Raw genomic sequence first — 16,863 nt, forward strand, 5'->3', positions numbered from 1 at the left:
TTAGTCTTTCATAAAGTCTGACGCATGTATTAGCTGAAGAAAGAGTAACCTTTGAAAACAGACAAAACAGAGGAGCATCATGGTGAAGCCGGATTTCAGGCTGCTGTGCCTTATATAGAGATATCACCCGTGCCAGGCCTGGGAGTTTAGGCAGCAAAGACACAATTAATCAGATCAGGCATCACAAGGACAACTTACTGATTCCACAGGGGGAACATAGGAACAGAAGGAGGCCACTCAGCCCCTTGAGCCTGTTCTGCCATTCAATGAGGTCATGGTTGATCTGTGACCTAATTCCTGCCTACATCTCATTTTCCTTAATACCTTTAAATAACAGAAACCCATCAATCTCATGTTTAAAATTAACTGATTGAGCATCAACTATTGTTGTGGAAGAGCGTTCCAAACTTTTACCTAATTTCACTTCTGAAAGGTCTGCCTCCATTTTCTTTAGACTATGCCTCTAGTCCCAGATTCCCCAACCAATAGAAATAGTTTCTTGCCCATAACTTCCCCGTAATATCTTGAAAACTGCGATCAAACCAACTCTAAAGCTTCTAAATTTCAGGGAATGCAACCTTAGTCTGTTCAATCTTTACTCATACACAGCATTTGTTTATCTCGAAGGGAAATTTGAGAACGCCAATTGATTTCAATGCCCTGGGGAGGAGTAACGGTTGGTTTGGTGGGGTTGGGGGCAGGGGGAGAACAGGACCACCTGCTCCAGATCATTATCAGTGTGGATGTCAGGGACAAAATGATCAGGCTTTGTCGCTGACAGCTCCCACAGTTGATCAGCATGAAGAGGTTTACAAGTGGATAATGAGCACTCGAGTGAGATATCAGCAGGTTGCTGTGAACTACAGCAACTCATTCCGGCGCACATCAGGAACGTGGTCATTGGATCATTCACCACCAGCACATGCAGTAGGTGCTAAGGAATGCTGGAGACACACATTGCACCCTCTGCGATTCCACCCCTACAATTAAACCAATACCCAACCTTGGCCATGGCATTAGGTCAGATACTGGTTCCCCAGCAGTCCTGTCCGGCCTGTAACTACTCCTACCAGGTGACCTGCTGTCATGGTATGGCGCACTCTTCTGTCTTGTGCCATTCTCACACATCCGCAGTCGCTCGTCTGCAACCGTTCTGTGACCCCCGTCATCCAACTACCCCCAGGTCGACCCCACTCCTGCTGCCCTCCACGTTACACTCCAGAAGAGATCTCTGCAGTTTTTCAGCCCTGATCAAATGGCTGGGATACTGACATTTTCTTTTCTGGATGTCACTTTTTTTTTTTTAAAAGAGTTCTCTTACTCTTGCAACTTCAAGCACCACTTCATTTGTTGTAAGCTTCCACATTTCAAAGGCTCTATTTTCTACAACAGATCTTTATTTATTGTCCAGGTTTCTGAGACACACAGAAAAGTTAACACATCCTTCATCTCCAAAATTACTTCTGGCTATGTCTATCCTTCTAATTTTGGCATCACATTGACCATCTTCTGTTATCATTTGCCCAAAATAGACAAACTTATCTACTTGTTCCAGTGTGGCACCATCCACTTCAATCTACACTCTTGCTTCCTCTAATGCATTCTTTCTAATTACCATCGTTTCGTACCTTTCTGGTGTTCACACTCAATCCATATTCTAAACTTCTAGATTTTACTTGATGATATTTGTTGAATCTCTTCAGACTCTACAAGCAGCGCTGTGCCACCTGCATACTGCAAGTTTGTTAAGCTCTTGCCTTCAATTCCAGGCAGAGAGCGAGGTAATTAAATGGCAGTGCCCACAGTTAGTTGAAGATGAGTTGTTCTCATCTACACAATGGTGACCGAGTTGGGGGGGGGATTTGAGAAAGTCACTATACAAAGGTTGACACGTTACAAGAGGAACGCCTTTAACACAGTACAATGCCTCAAGGCTGACCAAACATCGTAACAACAGGAAGTGGCAGCATCCACAAGCTGTTAATGATACAGAATGATGGGCAAAGGTATTTGATGGCCCACTCTGTAGTGCTGTTACTAGTTATTTGAATATTCAGTGAGTTAAACTGAAGTAAATATGACTTAATCTCATGTCACATTCTGAACTCACTGCCCAGGGTTGCTCTCAGGACATAACCACCTCCTGGAACCAGTGCAATGCACAAAGTTTTCAAAATACCTAAAGCAAGCAAGCTTGAAGGCAGAATGAGTCATTGTCAGGTTGGGTGTTCATTCACCTGTTAGGTGGACATTTCTCCCACCCACTGGGGGGGGTGCAGGGAGAGAGGGGACACCCAGGGGAAGGGGAAGGCAGCACCCAGGGGCAGGAAGGGGTGTGCCTGGGGGGGGGAAATATTTAAGGGAACAGGGGCCTCAGGGACTAACTGAGAAACAGTGTGAGTCTTGGGAATTTGTTATGGAGAGGGGTTTGAAGGAATGCTCTTGTCCCTGCTCGTTCAGCATTGCTAAGTAGTCTGCAGTCATTGGGACTTTTTAAAAATTCATTCACAGGATGTGGGTGTCGCTGGCTAGACCATCATTTAGTGCCCATCCCTAACTGCCCTCTAGAACAGAGTGGCTTGCTATGCCATTTCTGAGGGCATTGAAGAGTCAACCACATTATTGTGGATCCTGCAATGTGGAGGTTTCTTTTTTGAAAAAGAATGCAGCTTAGTTTATATTGATGTATCCAGGATTAGGAAAGGTCCAATTGGCTCCCCACCTCCTGGGAGAAGCACTAAACTATTAAATCTTCCAGCCCTCCACACACCTACCCGAAGCCTGCCTGCTTATCGACGAGATGCTGCTATCTGATGCAAACCATTACAACCACGAGCGTTACCTCAGTGGGTCCCACACACACGCAAACTTCCCTTCTCCAAGCCCTTAACTCTCACAAGATTGCCTCTGCTGTATGGCTCCTGGAAATTTCACCCCAACAGCTATTCCTTGAACCTTGTAAATGGCTGGTCCTCATCCATGAGGCGACGCAGCTCTCTAGAGTTTGAGCTTTGACATCACGAGGGCAGTGACAGCGAGTGTGAGGGGCTGGCAATCAGCAACAGGAGCTGTGGGGGAATCCCACAGTCACAGTCCCATCCCCAAGGCCAGGACACCAGCTGGAGTCAGCCAACAGTACAGGAGTTTGAACCTGAAATCAAACTGAATCTATGTAACGCAGTCCCAGGCTAGTTGGGGGTTTCAGTCTCTTGGAAGTAATGGGGAACTCTAATTTAATAACATACTGCGGTACAATAATATACGCACATTTATACAGCACCTTTAAACTTGCAAAAGCACACAAGGTGTGGTGCTTTAGAGAAATCAAACAAATATCAGCAATGCCACGTTTGAAGATCAGCCAGATGACTGAAGGCTTGGCCGGAGAGCTAGAATTAAGGAGTATGTTAAAGGGGGAGAGAGAGCTAGAAAGGTTTAGGAAGGGAATTCCAAAGCTTAGAGCCCAGACACTGGAGGCATGGCTGCCAACTGTGGAGCCATTAAAAATAGGGATGCTCAAGAGACCAGATTCGGAGGAAGGTAGAGATCTCAGAGATTACAGAGATAGAGAGCAGCATGACCTCTATTCAGGCAGGATGCAGTGAATTTTTATATGCTTCATCCAACAGTGACACAAGACGCCAGTAAAAATATTCTGAACATTAGCAAGTGAAACATCAGCACCGTGACTAAGATGATTTTGTGAAGAACTTGATTGCGATCAGGCTGAGATTCCGTGCGTGTTCCGACCCAGCACCAGCTCTCTCCCAACTGGATGCACATACAGCTTTCCAACTCCACCCCTTCCCCAGAAAGCACTAGCCAGGTCAGCAGCCTCCCCTAGGGGAGAAGCCTTTCATCTCACGCCAGCTATTGATGGAACTGGAGATTTGACATAACTTGTAGAACTGAGGAACCGTTGCCATAAAACTGTTACATGCTCATTTACAGACTAAAACAAGCTTTGTGATAGTCCACGCATCAGAACAAGCACCAACAACACTTCAACAGCTCACTGCGGGGAGAAAATGGAGGGCAGCCTAAGGCTGATTTGTAGTTTTCTCATTTTCCCAAAGTCGGAACAAAGTAATTGGGGAGTTGGGAAGCTAGCAGTAAGTTTTCACCAAATTAGTAATAGGGGAGAGAAAGAATTCACCAAGGGCAGGCCAATGGAGGGGGCTTGACAGAGGTAAGGGGATGCATTTTTGGAAAGAAGGAAGAGTTCAAGGAAGGCGAGAGAGAAAAATTTCAAGAGAAAGGGGAGATGCATGCAGCACGCCTTCCTGAGAGGGGTTTGGTGGCAAAAGGAGGACAATATACAATAAATATTCCATCTTCCTGCCCACAGTCAGCTAATCAATGATATACATACATACCAGATACAGAGTTAGGAGATTTCACCTCAAGGTCATGGTGATTGCTGACATAGTGAAATTGAATGGCAGTGTACCATGGGAAATGCCGGTACAGGAGTACGAGAGAAAATCACGGAATAGAAATACAAGATAGATAAATCCAGTGGGGAATTCAGGAGAAACTTCTTTACCCAGAAAGTGAGGAGAATGTGGAACTCACTCCCACAGGGAGTGGTTAAGGTGAATACTATAGATATGTTTGAGGGAAACACAAGGGAAAAGGGAATAGAAGGGTAGGGTGATAAGGTGAGGTGACAGGAGTTGGGAGGAGGCTCATGTGGAGCATACCCCAGTTGGGTTAAATGGCCTACTTCTGTGCTGTACATTTTATATAAAGCCTGACCTAAACTTCCAACAGCAGAAAGTCAGGTTCATTTAATCTTAATGGCTTTTTCTTGCTATAACAATTCCTCTGATCTGATTGTAAATCCTCTAAATAACCTGTGCTACTTAACAGGTTAAGATCAATTTGAGATCTTGAATTTGCCATACAGCAACTCATTAAGCGATTGGTTGAACTTTGACTGAATGGAGTGTTGGAGAAGGTACTGGGACTATATAACAGGTGTAGCTGTCAATGACATTCTGCCCTGGGTAAGAAGCCCTTTCCTTCTACCTGTGTTTATGACCATCTTATCAATCTGAAATGCTTCCAAATCTCTTCATACAATTCGTTGTGCTTGGAGTTTGGGGACTCGTTTATGCAGGGCAAACACAGCAGCTACCCTGTGCCATACAATATCCTATAGGCAAGCAGTCAAATTTACATTAAAGAGCTAACGCAGCTTACGTTTACACTCACGAACACCACTGAAGACAAAAAGACCCAGGTTGTCCAGGAAAACCACATTCGTCAACTGTGTCCAATAGCAGCATTAAGGTGAAGACCCTGTCTAGTTCACCCTCAATCATCCTGGGAGTTGCCTGATATAGTGATAATGGAGTTGTCAGTCAGTTTCTAACAGACCAGATGTGAAGCGAGGAAACCCCACTGTGGTGCAAAGCTTTAGGAACCATAGGTCCAAAGTGTCCTGTTCCTCCCAAGCTTGTTCCATCCACCACAGTCATGTCTCAAATTACCCAGTCTGGATTCCAGAATATCTCCCAAAAGAAGGGAACAAAAACAACCTAATTTGCAGTTCAATGAATCAGTATCAACAGCTTCCACCCTCTCTCGAGGGAATCTGTTCCACAGATCAGCAACTTGCTGAATGAAATATTGTTCCCACTTTGTATTTCCACTCTTCAAGGACAGACCATGCCCTCTGGACCTCGTGTTCTGGAACAAGCTGAGACAACTCTTCATGGTCAACAATATTCAGTCCCTTTGGAATCCAAAAAGTTACACCACCTCTCAACCTCTCTTTAACAATAAGATGATGGCTGATTCACATCACCAGCCCTTAGAGCCCATCCCCTCAATCGTTCTGGCTTCTCACAGGCTAGTTCAGCTGTGTCTCTAAACAGCTTCCCTATGGCTCCAAAGCTGAGATCACTGTCTCACACACCAGCTATAAATCAGAACAGCCTAGTGTGATTAATCCAGAGGTGATGGAGACATCCCATGTGTATGACAAAGAGCCAAAGCATCCAAAAGGGCTGCGTCCTGGCTCTTGCATTGTGCTGCCTTCCCTTTGTGAGTTGATGACGTTCCAGGCCCCTGTCCTCTCAAACAGCCAGTTCTCATTGGCATCAACCTCAAGTGCCAGGAGTCAGATTTTTACCAACACACGTCAGAGCTCCAGAAACACAAAGCTTGGATAGATTACAGTTAGCTGGAAAAAGCAGAGACACATGCTGGGTAGGGGCCTATACTGGCATGCTTGCGTGTGTTTGGCATGTTGCTACATGAACAGCCCTGCTCACTTTTTCTTCCTGCTCTGCAAGAAGCCACAGAAACAGTTCCTGATGAAAATGCCTAAAGGGAAATGGGAGGCACTCTGGCTACCTGCATTCTTTTCCTTCCTGTTTGTGCAACCACTCAACAGGATGAACCTCCAAAAGAGCCCCAAACACAGCTCACAACAACAACGTATACTTATACAGCACCTTCAATGTAATTAAACATCCCAAGGTGCATTCTAAAACAAAATATGACACCGAGCCACAGAAAGAGATAGCTTAGTCAAAGAGGTTGGTCTTTAGCAGCGTCATAGAGGAGGAATGCAAGCTAGAAGGGTTTGGGGAGGATATTCCTGAGCTTAGGGGCTAGGCAACTGAAGGCATGACCGCCAATAGTGCAGCGGTTAAAACTGGAGATGCTCAAGGGGCCAAAATTGGAAGGACACCGAGATCTCAAATGGTTTTGGAACTGAAGGAGATTAAAGAGAGAGGGAGGGGCAGGGGCATGGAGGATGTTAAAATCACCACACTGCTTGACTGGGGGGCCACTGTAGGCCAGCAAGCTCAGGGGTAAGGGGTGAATGGGACTTCGTGCGAGTTAAGATAATGGCAACAGAATTTAAGATGACTTCAAGTTTACAGAGGGTAGAATATGGGAGAGCAGCCAGCAGTGTGCTGGAATAGTCTAAAGGCAATGAAACCATGGATGAGGGCTTTAGCAGATGAGCTGAGACAGACAATGTAACAGAGGTGGAAATAGGTGGCCCAAGTGATGGCAAGAGTCTGTGGTTGGAAACTTATCTCAGAATCAAATGTGGTACGACGGTTACAAACAGTCTGGGTCAGCCTCAGCCTGTTGCCAGGGAGAAGGGATGAAGTCAGTAGTCAGGGAACAGTGTTTGGAATGGGGGCTGAAAACAATAGTGTCAGTCTTCCCAATATTTAATTGGAGGACGTTTCTGCTCATCCGGTACTGGAGGTTGGATAAGCCGTCTGATAAATTAGCAACAGTGGAGGAGTCGAGAGAGGTGGTGGTGAGGTAGAGCTGGGCGTCGTCACTGTACATGCGAAATCTAACATTGTGTAACAGGGATTTAAGCCCCCTGTGGGAGGCCAGTTTACAATCTGGGCCGACAATGACATTGCAGCGAGCGCTGTACTGTCCCCGACGTACAGCAGAGGCCCTAGTGCCGGTTGCTGTGGCTCAAACAGATTATCACCCACACAGGACTATTAGAGATGGGACATATCCCAGCGTCGGGACCAACTTTCCAGCCTCGTTCCCTACAAAATATTAGACAGTAGCTGATTATTTACCTCGTAAATAGTTTGCAGAATCTTGCTGTGTATTTTGAAGTAATTCATGGTGTCACCAGCCGAGAGACATTTGCCACACGGAGTTACAGTACACTGTGTGAATGCAAGGCTCTCTTTCAAGAGACGTCACACTGTAATCACTGCACACCTACACATCTTGTGAAATATTTCAAAACTCAGGGCGAGATTGTGGTCACCCATACCTGCAACTAAATCCACACAAATGGGAGGGATGCAGGTATCAAGCTGCATCACAACACAAGCAGGAGATTCCCTGCATGCGTCCCATTAGATACATAATGATCAGGGTGAGAGAATTGAGTCGAGCGACTGTTTGTAGCACTGGGAAAGGGTTATTTATTTTGAATCTTTGGTCTCCAGCATCACCACCTTACTCTCTGCAACCAGCTTACCATTGATACAAGGTGACTCCCCTTCCCTCACTGTGGGAGCCCATTTCAGGAGGGGCTGGGGTCAACATACATGGGGACCAGTGAGGATGTGCTGTTTGCCTCCTCCTCGAGCACCTGGGGAAGGTACACAAAGCCACATTTATTCCCCATCTCAAAAGTGGACCAAGGAGGTTCTGGGCCTTGTCACAACCAGGCTAAGAGGGGTGATGGGATTCCTCGCTTTGCCCCCCAATCCTGAGTTGGTTATAACAGAATTTGAATTTATACGAGGAGTTTAATATATTGCTGAAAGAAGAGACATGGCTAGGCTTTTTGTCTTGCACTCTTCAGGACACTTTGCAAGAATACCAATCTAAGGGGGAGAAACAAGAATTTCTAATGTAAGCAAAGAGAGTGCTGATTGGTCAGCAAGCGGACTCTGTTGAAGGCCTTGTCATAGAGAATGCACCAGTGATGGTGGCTAACAGAAAACTGCCAAGCATTGTTGGAGATTTAAACCAGGTAGCTTGACCCTGGCTGGTCAAGGCATTACCCTGAGGAATGAGTCAGCGAATGGCTGGGTCTTATTTTGTTTAGCTGAAACAGGCACCGTGTACATGTTCTTTCTGTCTGCAAAGAACAGGGCCCTGTGTATTAATATATGCAGCTTCCAGTACACACACATGCAGCAAACTGCAAGCCCAACTGGCAATCTTAAATTGGTTGAGAGAGTAATTCTTAGCACACTGAGGATTATTTAGCTAGTATTGTCCAAATGCGGAATCACATCTAATGTTGGACGTTGAGTTTTGAAAGCAGAGGTGGCAGCACAGTGGTATACAGTCGAAGGGAGTTGCCCTGTGAGTCCTCAACATCGACTCCGGACCCCATGAGGTCTCATGGCATCAGGTCAAACATGAGCAAAGAAACCTCCGGATTACCACGTACCGCCCTCCCTCAGCTGATGAATCAGTGCTCCTCCATGTTCAACACCACTTAGAGAAAGCACTGGGGGTGGCAAGGGCTCATTGTATTCTGGGTGGGGGACTTCAATGTCCATCAGCAACAGTGGGTCAGTGACACCACTAGTGACCGACTCCTAAAGGACATAGCTGCTAGATTGGGTCTGCAGCAGGTGGTGGGGGAACCAATAAGAGGGAAAAACATACTTGACCTCATCCTCACCAACCTGCCTGCTGCAGATGCATCTGTCCATGACAGTATCGGTAGGAGTGACCACCACACAGTCATTGCGGAGACGAAGTCCCACCTTCATATTGAGGATAACCTCCATCGTGTTGTGTGGCACTACCGCCGTGCTAAATGGGATAGATTTCAAACAGATCCAGCAACTCAAGACTGGGCATCCATGAGGTGCTGTGGGCCACCAGCAGCAGCAGAATTGTACTCGGATACAATCTGTAACCTCATGGCCCAGCATATCCCCCACTCTACCATTGCCTTCAAGACAGGGTGAACCCTGGTTCAACGAAGAGTGCAGGAGGACAGGTCAGGAGCAGGACCAGGCATACCTAAATATGAGGTCTCAACCTGGTGAAGCTATAACACAGGACTACCTGTGCGCCAAGCAGCACAAGCAGCAAGTGATAGACAAAGCTAAGTGATCCCATAACCAATGGATCAGATCTAAGCTCTGCAGTCCTGCCACATCCAGTTGTGAATGGTGATGGACAATTAAACAACTCACTGGAGGAGGAGGCTCCACAAATATCCCCATCCTCAATGATGGAGGAGCCCACCAGAAGTGCTGAGTGGATGGTCCATCTCAGCTTCCTCCAGAGGTCCCCAGCATCACAGATGCTAGTCTTCAGCCAATTTGATTCAGTCCACATGATATCAAGGAATGGCTGAAGGCACTGGATACTGCAAAGGCTATGGGCCCTGACATATTCCTGCAACAGTACTGAAGACTTGTGCCCCAGAACTTGCTGCGCCCCTAGCCAAGCTGTTCCAGTGCAGCTACAACACTGGCATCTACCCGGCTATGTGGAAAATTACCCAGTTTATGTCCTGCAAACAAAATGCAGGACAAATCCAACCTGGCCAATTACCACCCCATCAGTCTACTCTCAATCATCAGTAAAGTAATGGAAGGGGTCATCAACAGTGCTATCAAGCGGCACTTGCTTAGCAATAACCTGCTCACTGACACCCAGTTTGAGTTCCACCAGGGCCACTCAGCTCCTGACCTCATTACAGCCTTGGTTCAAACATGGACAAATCAGCTGAACTCCTGAGGTGAGGTGAGAGTGACTGCCCTTGACATCAAGGCCGCATTTGACAGAATGTGATATCAAGGAGGTCAGTCATCTCAGCTCCAGGACATCACTGCAGGAGTTCCTCAGGGTAGTGTCCTCGGCCCAACCATCTTCAGCGGCTTCATCAATGACCTTCTTTCCATTATAAAGTCAGAAGTGGAGATGTTCGCTGATGATTGCACAATGTTCAGCACCATTCGTGACTCCTCAGATACTGAAGTAGTCCATGTCCGAATGCAGCAAGACCTGGAAATTATCCAGGCTTGGGCTGACAAGTGGCAAGTAACATTCGTGCCACATAAGTGTCAGGCAATGACCATCTCCAACAAAAGAAAATCTAATCATTGCCCCTTGAATTGCCCACCATCAACATCCTGGGGATTACTATTGACCAGAAACTGAGCTGGACTAGCCATATAAATACTGTGGCTACAAGAGCAGGTCAGAGGCTAGGAATCGTGCAACAACTAACCCACCACCTGACTCCCCAAAGCCTGTCCACCATCTACAAGGTACAAGTCAGGAGTGTGATGGAATACTCCCCACTTGCCTGGGTGAGTGCAGTTCCAACAACACTCAAGAAGCTTGATACCATCCAGGACAAAGCAGCCCCGCTTGTTTGGCACCACATCCACAAACCTTCACTCCCTCCCCCACTGACACACAGTAGCAGCAGTGTGTGTACCATCTACAAGATTCACTGCAGGAATTCACCAAGGCTCCTTCGACAGCATCTTCCAAACCCACGACCACTACCACCTGGAAGGACAAGGGCAGCAGATAGATGGGAACACCACCACCTGGAAGTTCCCCTCCAAGTCACTCACCATCCTGACTTGGAAATATATCACCGTTCCTTCACTGTCGCTGGGTCAAAATCCTGGAACTCCCTCCCTAACAGCACTGTGGGTGTACCTACACCACATGGACTGCAGCGGTTCAAGAAGGCAGCTCAGCACCACCTTCTCAAGGGGCAATTAGGGATGGGAAATAAATGCTGGCCCAGCCAGCGACACCCGTATCATCTGAGCGAATATAAAAAAAAAGGACTAGTTGGGTACAGTCTGTACCTTGCCCATTATGAACAGTGGCAGGGACACGCTGTTTGATACGACCTGCCAGTCTTTGGGACTGTACGGCCTACACACCTAACATCACACTGGCACTGAAATTCATATACCACATTACTCATGTGTGTGATGGGCAGAATGTCTTTTTGGCTTGACAGCAGCATCCTCTCTCTGAGAGCTCTGCAGACTGTCTCCATAAAAAGCAGCTTGTGTCCTTCGCAAATGCAACATTGCAGCTGCTGCTGCCAGTGTCCTTTGCAAAAAAGTTCAACACCTAGGTATGTCCAGCCGATGACATTATAATGACTATTTTATAGAACAGATTCACAACAGCCTTTATGGTGCTGTCATTTTATAACTTCTGTGGGACTGGAGTCACGTATATATACGCCTGACCAGGCCAAGGGGGTGAGTCTACTGCCCTGAGGACTTTTGTCTTTGTATATATAAAAGAGTTTAGCAGCTCTTCCAACATTATCTTATTCTTCAATGGCAGGCCAGGAGAACTGCAGAGGCACAGAAAGATGCCAATCTACTTTTCTTCATTTGAATTGGTTAAGGAAGACTTGTTGGTTTGGATCCCTCTCTCCAGCAATCCAATCAGATTAAGCACTGAGGGACATAAGGCTGAAATATTGTCCAATCCTCAATCTCCTTGCAAGACTCCCAACAGCTCAGCTCCCACACACCATGATACCAAACACTGGTGCGCCAACTCCGGTAACACTTTCCCCTAAATGTGACTCCTCTCCTGAAGAAACTGATCGATCAGCAGCCGACAACCTCAGGTACCTCACCCAACTGACCATTCTGCACGGAGGTTGTTCGACTCTGAAGAGACATTATATCCAATCACTCCCTCGGCAACAACTGCCAGGAGCAGGAATCTGGGATGTCTCCATTCTCCAATCCAAACGGGATATGGAGGCAAGAGGCCAAAGGCAATGAACCCTCCATGACCTATGCCAGCCATGGTTCAGTGGGAAGCAGTCTCCCCTTGGAGTCAGAAGGTTGTAAGTTCAGGTCCCATTCCAGAAACTTGAGTAGATAACCCAGGTTTACATTCCTGGTGCAGTATTGAGGGAGTGCTGTACTGTTGGACAAGGTAGTAAACCAAAAGAATGAAGTCTGCTGTCTCACGAGGATGTGAACGATCCCACTGGGAGAAAAAGTCAGTCTCTCCAAGGTCCTGAACCAATATTTATCCCTCAACACACACACAGCTAACTGTTATATCAATGTATTAACAAAGTAAAATCTCCACTGCGGTCTAAACTAATCAGGAAGTTACAATGGGAAACAGATTAGCACCAAGCAGACAGCAGGGTGAGTAAAGAGGAACTGGAATATCAGTAACTAGAGAATGTAGATTTAAGACAATTGACAGAAGAGTCAGTGGGGCAGAAGAGAATTTTTTTTAATATACACACGAGGTTATGATAATCTAGAATGTGCTGCCTGAAAGGGCGGAGGAAGCAGATTCAAGAGTAGCTTTTAAAAGAGAATTGGATAAATAATTGAAAGAGAAAGATTTGCAGGAATAGAGGGGAAACAGTAGTATGAATTTGATAGCTCTTGCCAAGGCTCAGCACAGATATCATGGGCTGAATGGCCTTCACCTATGTCAGACAGTTCTACAATCTATCAAATCTTGCTATAAGTGACTAAACCCCACCTGAACAGGATTGTTACAACCCGTTCTAGTTGGAACATGAGCAGAGCTGCCATGAGTAACAATACAAGGTAGTGTGATCCCACAAAATGATGCATTAATGTTGTGCCTTCAGTGACACGGCAGACAGCTGTACTGATCTCTACTGATCTCAGAAAGCAATGTGGAAGCATAGTGGAGGGAAGTGAGCAGATGGGGGATTTGACCAATGATTGAAAGAATGACAGACAGACAGTGAGGGAGTCACTTTAACGTCACCAGCATCAAGGCAGCTCAAACCCATTTTCCCAGTAAGAAAATGCATTGTGTGCTTTCAGTTATTAGTCAACCAGCAGACACATTTATTTACTGCTTAACGAGAAGCACGTACACAATCTTGTGCAACAACATAAACCAGGAAGTGGGTTATTATTTTCAGTCAAGGCCTGGTGGGGCACATTTCGACATTGCTCTCCCCCCTCGAATGCCTCAATCAACACCTAGGGAAGGCCAGGATAGACTGACATTTCCCATGGCGCTATTAGTAGCCTCCTGGTTAGCCCGTCATCGACAAGTGTCTGGGTGCTATTTAAGCAAAAAAGAGTCAAAATGGACAATAATCGCTGGCCTTGCCAGTGACACTCGCATCCCGTGGAGAGATAATTATTAACTGGATTCAGGAGTTCTCTTACGTAACATACAGGATGTTGACACAAGTGTTAATTAAAAAAAAGACGTGCATTTATTTAGTGTCTTTCACGACCACCCAAATTCCCAAAGTGCTTTACAGCAAATGAAAGTGTCATGTCGGAAACAAAGATCCAATCTGCACATAGTCCGGCAAACAGCAACTTGATAATGACCAGGTTTTAGGATAAATATTGGGCAGGTCAGTGAGAAGAACACCACTGCCCTTCTTCCAGTCGTGTCATAGAATCTTCTACATCCATTTGAGAGGACAGTGAAGCCTCGGGTAAATGTCTCTGCTGAGAGACAACGTCTCTGACGGTGCAGAGTTCCCTCATTACTGCACTAGATTTGTCAACCGAGACTGTTGCACTCAAGTGCTGGAGTGGGATTTGAACCCAGAGCCTTTTGATCCAGAGGTGAGTATGCTACCCACCGAGCCAGAGCTGACATATATCAACAATCTAAAAACATGGGGAAGACGGCAACCAGGGGACAGCTAGTTACTGTTCCACTGCGCGTTCTCACTCACTCCAACAGTCAATACTGCTTTTTTAAAACAATTTACCATCTTTCTCCTTGATGCATAGACTTGCTCTGCAGTACAACACTGGAGTGGTAGCTGAAAATTCAGCTCTCTCAACTAAATAGGCACTTCTATTACTTAAAGGAGTGGCTCTTGCCCGAGATGCACGCTGATCACATGCTGCATAGGTACCTCCTAGGCAGAGGCAGCGATTAGGAGGGCCAGCCACCTGTATTCCTCTACTCCCTCCACTCCAGGTACTGAGGCCAACTTTAAGAGCCTTGATTGCTGCCTTGGTTAAGGTCAGTTAAACACAGCACAGAGCAATGATCAAGTTTCCGCCCAAACAGGACTCTATTACTGAGGACCGCACCACTCAACGCACACAGCCAGCTGATGAAAACCACAGGAGGAGAAACCAGGCCATACTGTGCAATTGTAATGTCTAGATCTTTAAACCTTGAAGTGTGGCATAGTGTCAAAGCATTTTACAGCACGGAAAGAGGCCCTTCGGCCCATCATGTCCGTGTTAGTCATCAAGCCCCTATTATTCTAATCCTATTTCCCAGCACTTGGCCTGTAGCCCTGCGGTGTTTCAAAACTCTGAACAAACAAAACCAAACCTCAAGAGGGATTAAGAAAGCAGAACTTTTTTTTATATAAAAATCACAGTCAACAGCAGAAACAATTAGAAAAATGTATGAAGTAGAAATTCGTAAACAACAGGTCTCAGATGAAACCCCAGTCTAGCCCAGGCTGGCTGATTCCAGACAGGGCAGTAGCTGGAAAAGGATTTCCTATCCCTGAGTGAAAGTGCCATAAAGCTGCCAGAGCTCACACTAACACTCGACACTCACTGGCTCGTGCTGGGCAACAACAGCATCAAGCTCAACTGTGATGCCACCAGATTCACCATCAGGCTCTCACATGAAGGGCTGGTAATGAGGGGCACGGACCACCCCTTCAAGGGGAAAAAATAACCAGCCTGCAAGGAGGCCAACGTTACTGCTGGCACAGACTCAAAATATAATCCTTGGATTTGTTCATTTTAATAACTAAACCCACAGTGGCAATATTATGATCTGGTTACAAGAATATCAAAACACTGTGCTTTCATTCCTATCATACTGTACAATGGGACAATGCAACGGTGCAGGAACCCAGCCCACAGGGCTCCAATGCAACATGACAATGTGATGGTGCAGGAACTTGACCCACAGGGCTCCAATGCAACCGGAAAATGCGATGGTGCAGGAACATTACCCACAGGGCTCCAATGCCATGAGAAAATGCAATGGTGCAGGAACTTGACCCACAGGGCTCCAATGCAACAGGACAATGCAATGGTGCAGGTATACACTCAGGCCTTCTAGTCCAGTCACACTCCCTGCACCACAGGCATACACAATCTCAAATCAGCATTAGTTTGCAAACTTGCAGCTACCCTCTGTGGCAGGTACACAACTGTTGTGGTTACATCAATGGGCTATAAATCCAGAGAGCTAGACAGAAGAATCCAGGGAAGCACTGTTCAAATCCCACTCGGACAATCTGAGAAATCCAGTTTTTAAAAATCTGTTGCTGTTTTAAAAAAAACAACCAGTTCACTGATGACCTTGAGGGAGAGAAAGTTGCTGTTCTTATTCAGCCTGGACCTTTTTGTGTCTCCTGTCTCACTCTAACATGTTCGACTGCTGAAGTGGCCTCAAGCCTGTTGCATTAGTGGTTCAAGATGATAACTAAAGGACAGGAACTAAATAGTTGCAGTTCCAGTAATCCCCACATTCCAAAAATGAATTTTAAAAATATATGCAGCACTGTTCAAACTGATAAAAACCACTCGCTGATGATGAAATGTGATTTGCAGTGAAAACAACGGAGCAGAAAGTGATTAATCCTGAGGTACAGTCACTCTCAGGCTGCTGAGACTTCCTCTCACTGTCGAATGGTCCATAACACACGCAACACACATGCGGGTAATGAGCTATAACATCCAGAGCTCTGTTACAAATTACCATTACAGCCAGCCTCTCTCACCGAGTTACTTTAGGCACCTTTCTGGAAACAGGGCATTGGATTTTGTTTCAGTTCTTTGTTATTATTTTGCCTGTTCCTGAAGTTGTTGACTTTGTGATCTAAACACCAGCTGCTTCCCGGTTTCATGCCCAAGTGTCCATTGGTTATGTTCGAGTGTCTGTCAGCCAATCCACCATGAGAAGCTTCACTGTGAAGTCCATTCCATGTCTCTCTCCCCCAGGGCCCACTGCACAGGAATCACAAATGGCCGATTCTTCCTCAATCTCTGTCTTCCCACAATCCCCCAATCGTGAGGTGCCGAGGACGACTGTAAAGTTTGCCATCCCTTCCCAGACTGGAAGGGCTTTCGAGGCGCTGTAAGGGCAGACCCGTTTCATGAACGTCCGACAGGGAAGGGAGTTGGTCACTTCTGCCTGGACTGACTGTCATGTGGATGTGGCCCACACAACACTGGCCACTCAATGGCTATTCAAGGAGATTTTCCATCATCTTTGTGGGATAACTAGGGGGAGACATCACATACAGCAGATTTTTAAAAACTTATTCGTGGGGTGTGGGCTTCACTGGCTGGGACAGCAGTTATTGTCCATCCCTAGTTGCCCCTTGGGAAGGTGGTGGTGAGCTGCCTTCTTGAATCACTGCAGTCC

At 46.3% G+C, this 16,863-nt stretch overlaps 1 protein-coding gene across 10 annotated transcripts in view; it reads right to left on the bottom strand.

Moving 5' to 3' along the window:
• Positions 1–16,863, bottom strand: part of mark2b (MAP/microtubule affinity-regulating kinase 2b) — a 370,292-nt gene that overhangs the window by 253,693 nt on the left and 99,736 nt on the right. Inside the window, exon 1 of one of the 10 annotated variants that reach the window (XM_041181997.1) lies at positions 7,575–7,691. The exons of the other annotated variants lie outside the window; for them this stretch is intronic. Coding sequence (XP_041037931.1) covers positions 7,575–7,622 — 48 coding nt within the window. The 5' untranslated portion in view covers positions 7,623–7,691. Of the gene's footprint in view, positions 1–7,574; positions 7,692–16,863 lie in introns of those variants that run through there. 10 annotated transcript variants of the gene reach the window in all.

The sequence above is a fragment of the Carcharodon carcharias genome, assembly GCF_017639515.1.
Source record: "Carcharodon carcharias isolate sCarCar2 chromosome 37 unlocalized genomic scaffold, sCarCar2.pri SUPER_37_unloc_2, whole genome shotgun sequence".
Classification (NCBI taxonomy): domain Eukaryota; kingdom Metazoa; phylum Chordata; class Chondrichthyes; order Lamniformes; family Lamnidae; genus Carcharodon; species Carcharodon carcharias.